The sequence below is a fragment of the Crocodylus siamensis genome, chromosome 2, assembly GCF_052110815.1.
Source record: "Crocodylus siamensis isolate JL-2025a chromosome 2, ASM5211081v1, whole genome shotgun sequence".
In the NCBI taxonomy this organism is placed as follows: domain Eukaryota; kingdom Metazoa; phylum Chordata; order Crocodylia; family Crocodylidae; genus Crocodylus; species Crocodylus siamensis.
This window is the reverse complement of record NC_143396.1, coordinates 201471652-201489365: the sequence shown is the minus strand read 5'-3', so window position 1 is coordinate 201489365 and position 17714 is coordinate 201471652. Positions and strand designations below refer to the sequence as shown.

General features: G+C 39.8%; 1 protein-coding gene across 3 annotated transcripts in view; it reads right to left on the bottom strand.

The window, feature by feature from the left end:
* Positions 1–484: 484 nt before the first annotated feature.
* The window catches only part of KIF18A (kinesin family member 18A), an 89158-nt gene continuing 71928 nt past the window's right edge, over positions 485–17714 (bottom strand). For all 3 annotated transcript variants that reach the window (XM_090032813.1, XM_090032815.1, XM_090032814.1), the window contains 4 exons: positions 12088–12565; positions 11152–11256; positions 8881–8990; positions 485–6346 (listed from right to left, as the gene is read on the bottom strand). In XM_090032813.1, coding sequence (XP_089888939.1) covers positions 6207–6346; positions 8881–8990; positions 11152–11256; positions 12088–12565 — 833 coding nt within the window. In that variant the 3' untranslated portion in view covers positions 485–6206. The remainder of the gene's footprint in view (positions 6347–8880; positions 8991–11151; positions 11257–12087; positions 12566–17714) is intronic.

Here is a 17714-nt window from a genome sequence, read left to right as displayed (position 1 = left end):
GCTGCCTCTCACCCCAGCCTGTAGTGCTGAAACCCAGAGTGCAGATCTGGGGGCTTGCACCCTGCAGGAGGAGCTGGAGGAATGATCAGAGACCTGGGGAATCTAACAGGGAGGTGGGAAAGTGAGCAGGGTCTAGGGGAATGTTCAGGTCCCCCCAGCTTCTGGTTTGATTCTCCAGCTCCCCGATCTTTCCCCCAGCTCTCCTATTGTTTCCCCCAGCTCTTCGCAGGGGCACAGGCCCCCGGATGATGCAGCATGACCGCAGGCTGCTGCTGCCAGCTGGGAATGGCGGTGGATCTGGGTTATTTCCCCAGCTGCCAGCAGCAGCCTGGTGTAACCCTGTGTGCAGATTGTTGGGGAAAACCGAAGGATCGGGCCCCAAGGTCACGGTGGGCCGGGGTGGCAATTAGATACGGACAGGTGGGATTAGCGGCGTAGAGCCTGGAGTTAGGGACTCGGAGCGGATTGAGAAAGAACAGGTGAATTTATTTGACTTACGCTTCAGGCGTAGGCAGAAAGGTCTTCAGTTACAGTTTGGAACACAAACAAACAATTAACAACAAAGGGGTCTGTTGGCCCACGAGGTTCAGTCCGAAGACCTAGTCCCAGGGCTGGTCAACAGCTCATAAATGGGGATCACAAACTACAAAACAAACCGTAACACGGTGATGATGAACCGCGTGACGCCAGTCCACAGCAATGGACAAATCGGGTGGTCGAATGAGAAAGCCGAGGTCAGGAGCCAGAAGATGAAGCAGCGGAGACGTCAGTTGGAGGGATGAGCAGAGTCGTAGTTGGTGAAGAAAGCCGAGGTCGATGATCCGGAACCGGGTTAAACAAAGTCCAGAGGGTGATCCGAAATCGTAAGCCGTTAATCAGTTCAAGGGTAAGTCAGAAGCCAGAAGAGTACAAAAAGCAAGTATCAACGGAGCTGAAGGAGGAGATCAATAGGCCCTGAAGCCTGACTCAGAGAACAGTCCCTGCAGCAGCAGCCTCTGTCTCTAGTCCACGCGATCTCCCCCCTGAGGGAGGGGCTCACAGAACTTTTATATCAATTTGGTAGCCAATTAGCGTGCTCTCCGCAGAGAAATTTCTAGTCCGATTACCTCATGTCAGGTTCTGACTGAGCATGCTCTCAGTCAGGAACTGACACAATCTGAGCATGCGTCTGTGGGGAAAGTAGGTCAACAATGATTGACAGCTCCGCAGGTCACCCAGGGGGCAAGGACTGGGTGAGCCTTGGAAATTTCCACTCACAGCTTCAAACCGTGCGTGTCAGTTTAACCTCTTCTGTACTGGCAGCACATACTCAAAATTTTGCTCTGACACAGATCTGGGGGTCACGCCCACCATGGGAAGAGCTGGGGGAATGATCAGAGATCTGGGAAATTGAACGAGGAGGTCCGGCTGACAGGTGGAGCCGCTCCAGCTCCCAGACAGCACATGGTGCCCTGCCGAACTGCCCTGCACCTGCACGATGGTGCAGCTGCTACGCAGTTGCCAGATGGTGGTAGGGGATGATCCCCACTGCTCTGTGCTACGTGGCGGAGGGGTGGGGGGCTCTGCCCCCAAAGGCCCTAGTCACCACTGCCAGAGCCAGTGAATGCGGGCCTTTTAAAAAAACATTTTTTTTTAAAGCCCCACACACTGGCTGTGAAGCATACGGATGACAGCAGGCTGCTGATGCTGGCTGGGGCCAGTGCCAGCACCTGAGTCTGCCTAGCACAGCCTGCACCAAGTGCTGGGAAGAACCTAGTGCTGATGCTGGCTCCTGCACACAGATCTGAGGACCCATTCCCTGGGAGGGCTGCAGAACTGTGCCAGACTCCTGGAGGGAACGGGCCCCTGGATCTGCGTGCGGGATGACAGTATGCTGCTGCTACCAGCAAGTAATACTAGTTTTGCTTTGAATAGTTTGAGGTGATGTTTCACAAAAACCCCTGCACCTATCTCCTTGAAACTTGTCGGGCTTCATGGCCTTGAAAGGGGCTACCAATTCTGCAAGTTTCATCTGAATCAGACAAGAAATGACAAAGTTATAGGCATTTTCATGATTCCCCATTTTAGCCAACAGGCGAAACGAAACAGTGCTTCGAAACAGTGAAGTGAAACACTGTCCCTTTGAAATGGCGAAATGCAAGTCAAAATGAAACGGTGCTGTTTTGCACAGCCCCGATCACCCCATCACAACTAATTAGTTGCTAGTAAGAAGTATTATTTTTGTCAACTAAAAGTACTGCGCAAGGTAAATACGACCTGCTAAGACCTTACCTATTCTTTGACTTTACTAAAATCTCCAATGAGCTAAATATTATAGGGGTTTTACCACCACTGGTTCTGCTTTATAAGAATGTAGCTCATACTCTATATGAAATTCTCTATAAAACATTTTTTATTGACTTTGAATGACATCCTTTCACCTCAGCATGTGTTTGCTACAGAACTCATTAGCACCCTGTTTAATAGAGCCACAAAGTCTAGATCTGAACTTATGGTTCAGGCCTTTTATTTTAAATGAACAGGACATCTGAATTAAATGAGCATACAGATTGAGCCAAGATCAGTGTTAATGCATGCCAAACTACCCAGACATAAGAAAATATTGCCACACACGTCCCATGTGAAGTAAAATGACTCGCTCATTACCTGTGAAGCTTCAGGTATCCAAGATATCACATTCTTTTTTTAAAGGAACACAACATTTTTCAAGTATATTTATTTCAAACTAGTGTTATTTTTAAACTAAACAAGATTGATTGACCAAACCATTTTGAATCTTTGATTCAGCCTGACTTCTCACTCTAAGCCTTGCTTTTCAAGAAACAAGAGCCTCTTCCATTATCAGAGATCCTTTAGAAATGAATTCCATCCAACACCCATGCTTCCCTCCAGTCAGTTAAAAAAGAACAAAAGATTCCCCATGTACTTAATAGTGAAACATTTGCACATATACAAAGACACATATTTAAATGCATAGTCATGAAGGACCTGATCCAAAGCCAACTGAAGCCAGTAAAAGTCATCTAATTGACTTAAATGGACTCTGGAGCAGGCTCCAATAGTATAAATTATTAACGGAGAGACTCAGATTTTCTAGGGCAGTGTTTCCCAAATTTGGGGGAAGGAGGAGGGAAAGCAAATGCAACCAAATCATGGCAGCAACTGGTGGATGCCTCTATTTCAGCCTCCACCCTTTGCTTCTGATTGTTGAGGGGAATTGGCAGCCATCTGTGGCAGAGGAAATTGGCTGCAATGGGAAGAGAGGACAGAGGCATAAGTAGCGGGGGCATGAGTGCCTTACTTTATTATGGTAGGGCAACAACCTATCAGGTTTGGGAAACGGTGTTTTAAAGCATTAACATTTTCTCTTCAAAAGAGAACCTTGAGCCACCCAAATATATTTCCTAGTAATATTCAAAGTGTCATTTCCTTTGCAAACACCAAATGAAGTTTACACATAAAACTAGACAGCAGTTAGGTCCTATAAATGTTTACAACTTTTAGCCCATCTTACATGGAGCAGTAATGAGAAGCAGAAAAGCTGGAATGTGTGAATGTGGCATGGCTAGGGATGTGGAAACTCTTACCTTGTTGGGGTGGGGAAGGAGTGAAAGTAGAAGGATGACTCAGAAAGGAGGTAAGGTCATTTCAGATAGAGGGGGCTTTAAAAAAAAAGTGCAGGAAGTAAGTAGGTAAAAAAAATCCAATTATCTAAAAGCTAACTAGATCTCTACCTGGTGGAGATGGATCTTCTACATGGAGGGACAAGCTGTGAGTGCAAAATGCACCTCACTGCAGGGAAGGCAGGTCAATTGGCATACAGTTATTGAAGTTCATAATTTAAAAGGGTGGATTGATTAGCAGCTCAGGAAAGCCAGTGACACAGAAAATATGGTCCAGCCCAGAAACACATTCCTTAGAGTGCTTCAATGATTACCAAATATATTTAGTTTATGTCCAGTTGAATGATTAGCTAGCAGCTTCACGCATTTGGACACACTTTGCTATTCTGTATTTTGCTTTCAATCTTATTTTAAACATAAAATTGAAGTCACTGCTATTATTTTATTTAAAAATATGCTAGTTTTATCAACACACCTGCCTTCTTTGTTATTCGTAAGCATCTTGCAAGCTGATCAAAAGAATTCATACAAGTACAAGGCAACTCAAAAATAATGAGTTCTAGCCTTGGCTGGGATGATTTAGTTGGGGCTGATCCTGCTTTGAGCAGGGGGTTGCACTAGATAACTTCCTGAGGTCCCTTCCAACCCTCATTTTCTATGATTCTATGACTGGGAGGGACTTTCTGGGTTGTCAGATATAGCCTGCTAATATCACAATCACCACATAATTCTATTCATAAGGCAATCAAGCTCTATTTTGAAAGTATTTTAATTTAATTGTTCCTTTTGCCATCTTTGAAAGACCGTTACTACTCTTTTTTGCTGCTTTACTTTATCACATTAAGGCAAAGAACATGAGCAAAATTCTGAGGCCCATAATTCCATGTGACATAAATTAGGTCAAGGACACCACGTGCCGACTTTTATGTCTGCAGTGACTTTAATTGGTGTTCCTAGGCATAGTAAAAATAAATTTATTAAATTATATTTAGCATCTGAAACTAAACTGGTTACTGAAGACACATGCCAAAATGGTCAGGAAAACCAGAAAATACCATATTTACTGAAATCCAAGACAAGGTTTTTTGCTTTATTTAACATGGGGGAAAAAAGCCCCTTGTCTTGGATTTTAGTATGATGCTACAGGGGGAGGGAAGGGGCAGGCAGCTGCTGCCTGCCTCCTCGAGTCCCCTGTGGTTTTGTTTCCCCTGCAATACCTGCCCAACCCTGCCGTTCACCCTTGTTCCATTCTAGCCCTGCCTGTTCCAGCCTGGGACATGGAACTCAGCCCCAGCCAAAGTTGGTAATGGTGGCAGCTCCAGCAAGGCCACAAAGCTGTCACATTATTGCCACTGCTACCAGCCTGAAACTTGGTCTGGAAGGCACCCTTGTAAGGGAGGGATTGGTGGGGGGGGGAGGGGGAAGATGGGGCAAGGGGACCTGGGGGTCTCAGGCTGTGGTGGGGAGGAAGTGAATGGAAGAAGAGGTGGTGCTCCAAAGATCAGATTCTATACATGGAAAATAGAAATTAAATTAAAATGAATTATTGGGGGTCATCTTAAATTCAGGAATGACTGAGATTCAGGTAAATATGATATAAAAACTGTTAAACCCGAAGTTAATTTTGATATTGGAATAGACAGACACATCAGAAGTATATTTTTTTCTAAATTTAAGTTCACTGCATAATACTATTGGTTTCCACCTACATTAAAAAAAGAAAACTTTATTCAGCACCATCAACATAGTTCTCCTATTTACAATAAAATTTGAATTTTCAAACTTATCAAACATACCAACATACAAAAGAATATTTACATTTAGGTTGTTCAAGCAATTAGGACAAGCATACTAAAAACAGACTGACTAAAAGTTGTAGGTATATTTTGAGCTGAACTTTTAAAAATGTCTAGTGCTGTTATTTTCTTATCTCCTAGTACCATGTTAGTTTGATTTCTCTAGACTGACAATGATATTTTAGAACAAGTTGACATACTGGCCATCACAAATATACCAATCTGAAAGGGCTGTTTCATTTACTTGTAAAAGAAAAAATAAAAAACATTTAAAAACAATACACCTATTTCTCCAATTGCTTTATTTACAATACACCAGAAATTTAAAACTGAAAATTTAAGTGACATAAAAAGGAACTGCTTAAAGACCAGACATCACTTGTTCCTAAAAGGTTTAAAACAATGCAAGACATTAATCCGTTGCCTATATACCAGGACAGGAAAGAAAGTAATTTAAAAATAAACATACTATACTTTGCACTTTTTCTAAAGCCCAATTATATGTTTTTATTCATTTAACACATGGTTAGTGCCTGAAAGCTTTGTCAGGAAGCCAAAATGCATCTTTTAAAAAGTTTTTTAAAATGTATAAGAGAATGTAAAATATTTTAATGTCCTCATTGGAGAGGTAAGTGGTTATTCTAAAACAAATGCATTGCAGGGACAGGAATGACTTGATAAGTCTTTCTTTATTTAAAAAAACCAAGAAATCCTGCAGGAGAGGATAATGAAAGTCACCCTGTTCTCTCATGCTCCAAGCTTGCCTGAAATAAGGACAAGTTAAACCTTATTTTTTCTTACAAACTTGAATTAAAAGTTTTTTTGATGTCCTTGATTTCACACCCAATGCAACATTTCCTTCAGAAAGACTTCTAACAAGGTTTCTTTGCACAGCTTGTTCTTGTTTCTGGCTTTTCTTCCTAAGAGCTGATGAAAAAAGATGTAACATTAAAAAAAGGATACTCAATTTACAGAACATAAGTATTATTTATTTAATTTGCTACATATTTAGGAAAGTATACAGGTTCTACTGTTCTGTGTTTATCAGAATCTAGCATTTCATTTTATATGTGCGCGCGCTCGCACGCATGCACCTGAAAAGGGATTTACTCTGCTGAGTAAGTATTGAAAAGTACAGAACTAGTTGCAGAGGCAGAGTGGTTATTAAAAGGAAAAAGTAATGTACACATATTTACACACACATTGCTTTATTCTTTACTAAATTTGAAAACATTAAAAATACAATAATTAAAGAAATGATTTACTCAATTAAAAAAAGAAGAGCTGCAGGTCCTAGGTACTAGTATCACCTCAGTCTTTCCTGCAAAAGTAGCTTTTTGAAAACTTTTTTTTTTGTTCAAAGCTGAACTCTTTTTTTGTGCCAGCAATGATGTGTGTTTATTAAGTACATGACATACCTGGAATGTGTATTCTTTAGCTGCTTGAAAGGGATTATACTCTCTCTCTCATTTAAGCTTTTCAGGATGTTTAATCTTTTGTGGTGACTAAACTGAATAGTCATTTACATGATTCCTTAATACTGCAATTATAGTAATTGATGTTGATAACCCTTATTACCCAACATTTAATAGTTGCAATTAACATGGAGATATACTGTACACAGTACTAATTATACAGAAGTGTTTTCACCATACTATAAAATTGCAGGAGAAATTGTAGACTACAAAATACTCCTCTGGTAAACAGTATTTAGGAGAATGGTTTTCTACAGCCTCAGATTTACATTTCCCCAAAAGTAGTAAAATTGCCTTGCTTTTTCATGAATAGACACTGACATCAGTTTTGACTACTCCCAGCAAGCTCCCCTTGCTTAAAGGGAATCCCTGGGTAGTGAGAGCTTACATGCTATGCTCTGCCTGTGGGAAAAGGCATATGACTAAAGCATGCCATAAACCTTGAGAGAATAGAGTGAATCTGATCTAAACTACTAAGGGAACCATCCCACCACTAGAAAGTTATGCTTGCTTCCCCACCCTGCTCCCAAGTTTTGCTTGAGATCAACTCCCACAGAATCTATCCCAGAGTTTTCATAGTTGGTGGGGTCAAAAGCAACCTAAGCAGACCATCAAGTCTGACCCCCTGCCATGGGCATGACAAGGTGTGGTTGGCCTTTCTGACCGTGTCCCCACATTGGCGGCCCATGTTCATCTTGGAATCAATAGCAACTCCAAGATCCTTTTCTGCCACTATGTTGACAAGAAGGGAGTTCCCCACCCTGTAGGTATGCTGCTGGTTTCTTCTCCCAGGTACAGCACCTTGCACTTGTCCATATTGAAACCCATCCTATTCTCATTCACCCACCCTGTAACCTGTCCAGATCTAGTTGTAGCCTGTCCCTCTCTTCTAGTGCGTTCACTTCTCCCCACATCTTAGTGTCATCTGCGAACTTGAACAAGGTGCTTTTTACCCCTTTGTCCAAGTCACCGATGAAGATATTGAACAGTGGAGGCCCGAGGACCGAGCCCTGGGGGAGCCCACTGCCCACGTCCCTCCAGGTCAAAAACAACCCATCCACCACTACTCTCTGGGTGTGGCCCTCCAGTCAATTTGTGACCCATCTGACTATGTAGGCATTGACACCACAGCTGCCTAATTTTTTTTTTAATGAGGATGGGGTGAGAGACAGTGCTGAAAGCCTTCCTAAAGTCCAGAAAGACTACGTCCACTGCAACACCTGTGCCCAAGGTTTTTATGACCTGGTCATAGAATGCTACCAGGTTGGTCTGACAGGACCTGCCTCTAATGAACCCATGTTGATTGCCACTAAGCATAACCTCCCCTGCTGGTCCCTTGCAGATGTGCTCCTGGATAATTTTCTTAAAGAGCTTCCCTAGGACCGAGATAAGACTAACGGGCCTATAGTTTCCTGGGTCCTTCTTCCTCCCTTTTTTGAAAATGGGGACCACACTGGCCCTTTTCCAGTCCTCTGGCACCTCACCAGACCACCACGAGTGTTCATAAAGCTGTGCCAGGGGGACTCGCAATGACCTCTGCCAATTCCCTCAGCACTCTGGGATGGAGATCATCAGGACCTGCTCATTTGAACACGTCTACTCCCTCCAAAAGTTCCCTGACTAGGTCCTCACTGACCCTGGGCCTGGCTGCACTTCTCCTGGGTCCATACAGATTACTAGTGGGGGGGATGCCCCTGTCCCTGCTCAGAAAAATGGAAGAAAAGAATCTGTTAAAGAGATTAGCTTTGATTTCTACACAATCTGTTCTCAAACAAAGATAGGCTATGTTACACTTATAGGCTGAGTACAGATATTTGGGGAGGTTAGGTATGTTAACAATAGTCACCTGATCTAATGCAAGTCAGGATGAGTAGTATTCAAGGGTGGGTGTGGGGTTGGGGGTGATTGGGAAGACAAGCAGGCTCCAGGAGGGATCAGCTGGTCTGTGGCGGGGTTCAGGAGTATAGTTATAGTTTTAGCACTTACCTGCTGTTTTGAGCACTCGTAGAGGTTTATGACTTAACAAGATGTCCTGTCGAACACGTTTTGCAGATACAGGCTCTTGCTGGCTACTTAATCCAGTGTTTGATGTAGAACTTGGGGAGGGGGAGGGAAGAAAACAGAGAGTTTGTTCTTAGTCTACTCACTGTATTTTGGTAGTTCAGAACTTACATTCTAAAAATGCATTACACGGCATTATCTAGTATTAGCTGATTCATAAAAAAGAAAACAAATCAACTCAGGACTGGTTGAAAAATAAGAAGCATTACTTATTCCATACACATAAACTGAGGTCTTGGTTTCTTTTCTCCCTGTATGCCCTACAGAGAGAAAAAAAGGAGTGGTGAGGGAAAAGGATGTCTGATTTGAATTCAGGAATGAGAGCAACCATTGTGGTCAGACAGGACAAGGGTCTAAAAATTCCTTTAGAGTTATTCTGGCATAGGAGATGTGGAAACGGGTGAGTATTTTTTAGGTGTCGATGAATAGTGTTTAGCGTAGAAGACACTGGAGCACTTCTGTTTTAGTGTAGCTTTTATCGCTATAGTTCTTATGTCTAAATTAAGAAGTAATGATTTGGAAACAAGAAAGGGTTATTCTGTACATTGCTAGCATTAGCCTCTTAACCATAGGATTTAATGAGCAATTCTGTAGAGAACAGAGCCATATTTGTACTCTGAAAAATCCAGTTATTTTTCCTTAAGAATGCCATACAGTTTTGATGAAATGCCAGTGGTTGACTGATTTGTTTGGCTTAACCAAAGCTGGCCTTATGGGTGGTGGACCGCCCAGGATGCTGTGGTCAGGGGGGCAGCATATGCACGCACAGGTGCCACCACTCATACATACGTGAGCAGCCTGTGCACACAGCAGCACTCTCAGCCTGCCCAAGGAAGTAGGAGCAATACCCAGGAAAGCCTGCCCCGCCCCTGCCACTTCAAGCCCCTACTCAGGAGGAGCCAGGTCAGACAGCGCACTTATCAGCACCATGCTGCTCCTAACTTGGGGTGAGGGGTGTGCCAAAATTCAAGTTTGCCCAGGATGCCATTTTCCCTAAGGCTGGCTTCTGGGCTTAACTCGCAATTAAAGATTTATAGAATGTAGGGAAATACATAAAAAGTATCTCCAGAAAACAAACAGTTCTTTTAAAAATATAAATGAATGTTCAACAAAACAGGAATATGTAGCTGCTTTATTACTTAAACAGTCTAAGAACAACCCTGTTTAAAGAACCTGAGCTCTGAGGCAGCTGGAATGGTATTTTTGAAGGATTCTCTATGGGCCATGGGTGGAGCAGGTGAGAAGAAAAAGAAGTATAGGGAATAAGCGTAGATCCTTTTTTTGGTACTATATGGGGGAAAATATACATCTTTGATACAGAACCTTGATACGTTCATAAAACTCTTATACAGTTGCTATATTACTGACTGGCTCCTGTATAAAGTGATGGCAATTTGTGATGACTTCTTTAAAAGAGAGATGATTAATACATATATTTTTAACTAAAAATAACAACTTTAAGATCAAAGCCCATTTTTATAGTGAAAAAAATTCAAGCCTGAAAAAACTAAGAAATTTGTGGTAAGAATAGCAGACTGTTATCCCATGTTGTTTAGAAGGGATTTTGAAGAAGCCCCAAAGCCATGCAAATCATGCCTAAAGCCACTTTTTCTCCATCATCTCCTTTCCTACGTATACAAGCTTTCCTGGTGCCTCTTCAGTTTCAGCTTTATTGATGCTGGTATCTGTCAAGAGGCACTTAAAGGGTCTGAAGAAGAACCTGCATGGGACCTCCTTTCACAGGAAGGAGTCCATGAGTTTGAATATATATACATGATAACTATTACATAAAGAACTGCTGTTAAATACACATCTTGTAGGTAACAGCAGTCTTCAGTGTCTTCTGGAACAGCAGGTACAAACTTTTCAGAGAAATTTGATTTTCAAATTAATGACTGAATTGCTACTTTTAAATCAGAAGTCATCTTCCCACATACAGGACAAAGGAGTCATAGACAATAAAAAGTTAGTTTGTATTTTCTGGTTCTACTGAAACTGAACAAAAAAGCACATAAAACGTCTTACAAAATATTCCATGTAAACCAGTAAAGGTAATATTTAATCAGTTATAAAATCTTTTTGGATCATACTAATCCCTCTGGATACAGATAACTTGAAAACTTACTTCTTTACAATGGGAAAAATGTAACATCAGAATTGGTAAAAGACAGTACAAGAGACCATTTTAAACAATACCTTAATAATTTTCTTTTTCTTTCTGCAGCAGAAGTCATTGCCATGTATGATGGCTTTTCATGTATTGGACCAGGATTTCTATTTAGCAATGAAGGGAGACCAAGTCTGAAATTAAAATAAGATATATTATGAAAAATCTACCATAGGTAAAATAAATGCTGCTCCCCCCACAGTTGAAAAATCACCTGGGTAGTAAAATAGACAAATCTATATGGTCTGTTTTTTATTAGATAAATATATATATTAAATATAAAGACTAAATCTTTTCTTCTGAAAGCCCAAATATTGTACTTCAATACTAGCAGTCAATATTTAGATGGAAGTTTTCATTAGGATATAATGAAATGATTTAGAGGAAGAAAAATATTGTTTGCCTTTTACAGATTGGAGACCTTAGGCTCAGACAAATTGAGAATCTTGATTATCTACACAAAAGAAAAAGGAATAGAATTCAATAATTATTTTCTCTCTCTTGAACTATACCATCTGTTGATACTAAGTGGCACAATAAACTTATTTTGCATTTTGTTTTAATGTCTTGCCAGTATAGGTGGAGATTTTAAGAAGCATCTGCCTAGCTCTGCTTCCACTGAAGTGCTGTTTAACTGCAAGAACAGCAGAAGTAAGACTAATATAATACTGAGAATTCTTAACAATCAAGCCCCTTATGTTGATTTTATTTCTAACAGTAAACTAACTAAAATGGACTAACTGCATTAAAAGAAAATTTAAAATGTGTAGAAAAAGAGGAAAAGGTAAAAAGAAGGTCATAGGATCACAGATCATAGAAAAGTAGGGCTGGAAGGGACCTCATGAAATCATCTAGTCCAGCCCTCTGCTCAAGGCAGGATCAACCCAAGTAAACCTTCCCAGCCACATCTGCCCAACCTTGCCTCCATGAACAGAATCCACCCTACCCCCATGAACAGAATATACCTTTGCAAAACACTGCTATTACTGCACGACTGTGACTCCTTTTCAGAAAGCATCGCAGAAGCATCATTTGTTTCAGTTGTGCCTCTATAGAGCGTTACTGTTGAGTTCATGTCCATTTCTTCACATTCGGATATGTGAAATGTAGAATTCATGTTACACACTCTTTTCAAAGGAACATTAATGTCTTCAGCATTACAAGTATTTGTTTTCCTGGCACTTGGTACCTGCAATGACTGTTTCACTATAGCCCATGTGCAGGGGTTTTGCTCAAGTTTTCTGCAAGCTTCTGGTGTATACACAATGGGACGAACCTCCTTGCTGAGAGAATCCTCCAGTTGATTAAGGCTAGACTGTTGGGATGCTTTAGGGCTTTGAGATGTGGTTGGAGAATCCATTAGCTTCCGCCTTGTTCTTTTTTGTAGAGGGCCTACACATTCTGTTGCAAGTTGCACATTATTCTTCACTTTTGGAGATGTACCTGTTCAACACAATTAATGCTGGGTTAGGTTTATCTGAAAACTGCTAACCAAAGAATAACACCCCCCACCCCCGTAGTGAAATCAATATCATTTTGTTCCCTCTGCCTGCCCTACCAAAAATATATTCTCAAGCAGGGAAAAAGTTGCTAGAAATAAGGTGTTACATGAACAAATCTGCATGTAAAGTAAATTATTTCTATTGCATCAGTACTTGTATAAACATTGGGATAATAGTAAAAAAAATAGATAAAACAACCCCCACAATCCTAAATGTCTACTAAAAAGCCTTTAAAATGACAAAGAAAGTATATAGCACCATGGAGGACATTGTTGATTATATCCACACTGAAATACATATTACTTGTATGCAATTTTATGACAATTATTGCATTGTTAAAAAACACCAACGAGTGAAGAGAAGGTAGAAGAATCTAAGAGTATTTAAAATACCTGGATAATTTATAACATAAGTCATACAATTCTCCCATTACAAGCTGAAGCTAATTCTTACAGAGATGAAACAAAATTACTTAAAATTAGACCTATAATGGGACTGGCTTCACTTTAATTTGCCGTCTTGCTTGGCATTTCCTTTCTGTTCTACCTACTTATTTCTAATGAACAAATGGATATTGAGTTGTAAAAGGAACACAGGTTTACAAGTTGTTGAGAAATGATGGTTCAGAAATAAATTTGGGATGTTAAACTGCTGTATTCATTTAGATGCAAATAAACTTGCATCAGCACTTAAGAAAAATTGCATAGAAAATTTAGAAAAAAGTTAACGTTGAACATATATTGAAGTATTCCTTAACTTTAGTTCTCTGAAACACATACATACAAAGCTATGACTTTTAGCAGCTCCAAAAGTGTGATGGATAGAAGGTACCATAATTTTTAACAAGTTTAACACAGTAACTTTTGTTAGAGAATCACACAGTACACAATCAATAAATACAACCCCAAAGAGTACAGATTTGTTTACTCATTTTAGTTTAACACTATTGCTTAGCCATAGTTAGTTATTCCCAATACTTTTTGTGGGTTATCAAGTGGGGAGGGCAATGGTGGCAATCATTATTATGTTTTGCTTCACTGTTGTGGGATTTTTGTTTTTAAACATACAGAATTAATCAGAACCACATTTGAAAAAAAATACTTTTTCCTATTTATCTTGTATAGTCGGACTGTGGCAAAGAGCAATTTTTCCTCAAAGGTCATTGATAGAAAATAGGAAAGGGACTTAGTTCATTTGTTTATAAACTGCTTTCAGTAGATGCTCCTGAAAACATCACCTACCATGCTAATTACTGGTATTGTTTGCTGCTAAGTCTAGTTTCTCATTTTATGTAAGATGCAGTTAAACAACACCAATTATTTTTTTAATTCCAAATATTTTCTCTCTGCCCATTACAACTAAGAACTAGAATTAACACTGCCATTTGAAGATTTTTGGACAGTTTATATTCTGAACTCCAACAATAAGCTTTATTCAGTTAATCCAGTTTTAGTCTTTGAAACAACTACCCATTAAACATTTCAGGACACATTTTTAAATATTAATTTAGAAAGCTTTTCTGCAGCTTATGTGCATCTGAAAACTTTTGTTTCAGGAAAAAGTTGCGAGTGGTTGGTGTTCTGTCTGTTGATATATTATGACAAGGAGGTTCCAGTTTCTGAAAGTTTGTTTACTGTAAGACCCTGGGATTTTGCTAATGTCCCAAGCAACTAAAAATGAAGTCTGGATAGATAAACATTTTGTTGACTGCGCCAAATTTTAGAAGAGTCTCCAGGACTAAGCACTGAAACCACTTTTAAATTAACCGTAAATATGAACATTTAAACCATAAACTAGATAGGTAGAGAACACGGAAGTATTGACAACATTAATAATTTTTCAATTTCATCACAATAAGTACTGTTTAATATGCAGTACATTAATAATAAGCAGAATTCAGGAATTTTATGAAGTGCAACTATAAACCATTAGTGAAAACCCTAGGCCTTTAAAATGAAGTCTTCTTAGCAGTAGAATACAATTCATATCAAAGAACTAGTTAAAATAAAATTAGTGTATCCTTTTACTAAGATGTGGTTAGTTAGATAACTTTTTTATTTCTGGTACCTCCACAAAGACGGTTACAAAAGCATCAGTTAAACAGGCAAAGTTTTAAATTCTCTCAGAATCCATTTGCAGATTCTTTCCAAAGAACATTTCGTACAATGTTGGTTTTCTTATCCATCTACACAGCTAAAGCTCCTGTCCAAGAGGTGAGCATAGTATGGGTACTGATTAATAGGTACTGGTTAGTGATACTGAGAAGCCTCTTGGGTACCTCCACATGTTCAAGGTCAGTAAGATGGCCATGTTTGGGGACCAGAAGAAATTTTCTGCCAGGTTAGATTGGCCGTTGGGTTTTCTTCCCTTTAATTGTAGTATAGGTAGGTTTGGCAGGATGCAATTTTTATTGATAAGCAATGATAAAATATTTCACCTGACACTCATGGACTGAAAGAAAATCAGCGTGAGAGGAGTCCTGGCTGTGCTGCCTGCACACTGCTCATATGGCAGTGGCTTGTGCAGCCACTGGGAGTTGTGCTGGTAGGCAGGATTTGAGGGACAGGGCTTTTGGCAGCCAGGAACTCAATGCTGCCACCTGCTCTCTCTGTCCATGTCCCAGCTGGGGATCAGGCACTAAAACCTGGCCTGGCCCTTGCATGATTGGGGTAGGTGCCAAACTCCTGCCAAGCCTGGACCAGCCTCTGCATTATCAGGTATGCTAGATATTTACTTTTTATATTTTAACGTGCTTTTATAATGATTTTAACAGTATACTGTTATTACTTAATTGTCTGGGCCCCACATCTCTGATTTCATGCAATCCTGAAAATTTAAATTAATAAAAATTGATTAAAAAACAGAAATGCTTAAAAGTAAACAAACAAGGTTCTTTGGGTGAATCCGATGTCTTCAGGGGGCCAGACCTGATGATCTGTTTAGGTCCCTTCCGATCCCAAGTACTATGATACCTATGATCTTTTATTAGACCAACTTAAATAGTTGTAAAAATGTTTCTTAGCAAGCTTTTGGGTTTAAAAACCATTTGTTAGGCTGAGGAAGCCTCTGCAGTTGGTGTGTGCTCTTCCTGGATGGAATGAATACTAAAGAAGCCAGAGGCTGGGCTGGTATGCATGCAAGACAGGCAGAACTAAGAATTTTTTTCCAACTATTTCAGTTGGTCTAATAAAAGACATCAGATTCACTCAAAGAACCTTGCCTGCCTATGTCCTTAGATCAACATGGCTACAACCTACATCCTTTAAAAATAAACATTGATTTTAGCAATCAAAATTAAAAAAAAAAAAATTCTGCAAAGGCTGAGTATCGGGAATGATCTACTTCCTGGGATCACATGGGCACATTTTATCTAGTATATTCTAAATTGGTAAATTTCCTAAACTCCCTGTGGCACACAGTAGATTCTCTTTTACTGGTGGCTTTCTAACTGTGGTGTGCAAGAAGGGCTATAATGGATGTTTCTGTGGACACATGGTATTTGGAAAACAAAGCAACTGGGATTGATAGGGAGATCTCTTCAAATCCTATTGCAATTAAGCTCAAGGGAAACATGCCTTTTATAGCAACTGTTGCTACAGAGAACATAATGTTCCCCATAGCGTTCAGCTGAATAGAAACCAATCTCAGCAATGTAGGGCATATACCTTGACCTATATGCAGTCTTTCAGTGAGCATACCCTTTTTAGGGATAAGCCCTAGTTCTTTATTTAGTTTTCAGAATTTCAGGGTCTGCTAGTCCAAGACTTTGTTTTTTTTCTTCTTAATTAAGACTACTCCAACATACAGGTACACTTCCACTTCATCTCATCTCAACAGTCTAGTAAACTTTCCTTGCATGCCTGGCAATTTCAACACCAGGGAGATGCTCTGGTTACTTGTTTAGTCTTGGCAACCTAGATAAAATTGGATTTTTGCTGTTTTAGAGAAGTCCATGAAGACTATCATTGTATTTGTTAAGTGCTATCAACTTCTGTTTGGGTTGGACATAGCATGGGATGCTTTAAGATAACTTTGATGTTCTCTGCAACATTCTCTCATGGAGAACTTTCCTCCTGTGGATTAAGATCAAGCAGTACTGGAAGGTATTTGGTTGTGTTCTGGTAATATTAGTACAGTGACAGCTTCCACGCTTGGGAAAATATATAGGGACATTAATTTGAATAAAGAACAATTTACTGCAAAGATTTTCAAAGGAGACATTCTGCACACAGTACTCTGTATTAGTATTCGCATGGCTAGAAAATGAGAATCTTAGAATATAATTAACTAAAAAATAGAAAGTTCATAAATGAGAAAACTGCAGTTCAAACCTAAGTACCAAAGTAAAGAAAAGTATAACAATGAATGCAGGTCTTTTCTTTGAAAAGACTCAGTTACATGGCTCTCAGCAACCCCAGAGGTTACCACATGTCTTCATTAAATATTTTTTACAGTTATGATACTTTATAGTGCATGTCTTATTTTGGTACAGCTGGCTGATAATGGGAGTATTGTGTTGCTAAGACTGAAAACTGCTCATCTTCCAAATAGCAGTTCACTCAGTTCAATGCAAGTTGTTGATGAATGTTTCAATATGTAATTGTGACAATTTGAAGAATATATCTGCTTATAATTCATTTACTCTAGCTCATGCTATAGAAAATGTTACATCATGAAATGCCTCAGTGTATATAGAACCCACCACATAGTGAGCATGGTATCTCCAATATGCTCAACTGGGACACTGGCAATTTTTAAACCTTAATGAGTAGTTGCCTATTCAGGTGCAAACAGCGTGGAACAATTAGTTGGCCAAAGATTGTACATGTTGTTCTTCTAAATTTTTTTAAAGCATAAATATTTCCAACAGACATAGGTACTGGTAAGTGCAAATATAAACTTGGATTCAGAACAGGAGAGGAAGTTTTTGACAGAAGATAAGAGAAACAAGTTTAGTACAGAGAAGACTTGACTTTAATGTAGGAAAGGAAGGGCTAGGACAAAGGAAACTGACTAGGACAGAGAGAGGTCCCACAGAAAAAGAAAGAGCCAGAAAGAGGCAAAGGGGATCATGGATTCCTCAGAAGATT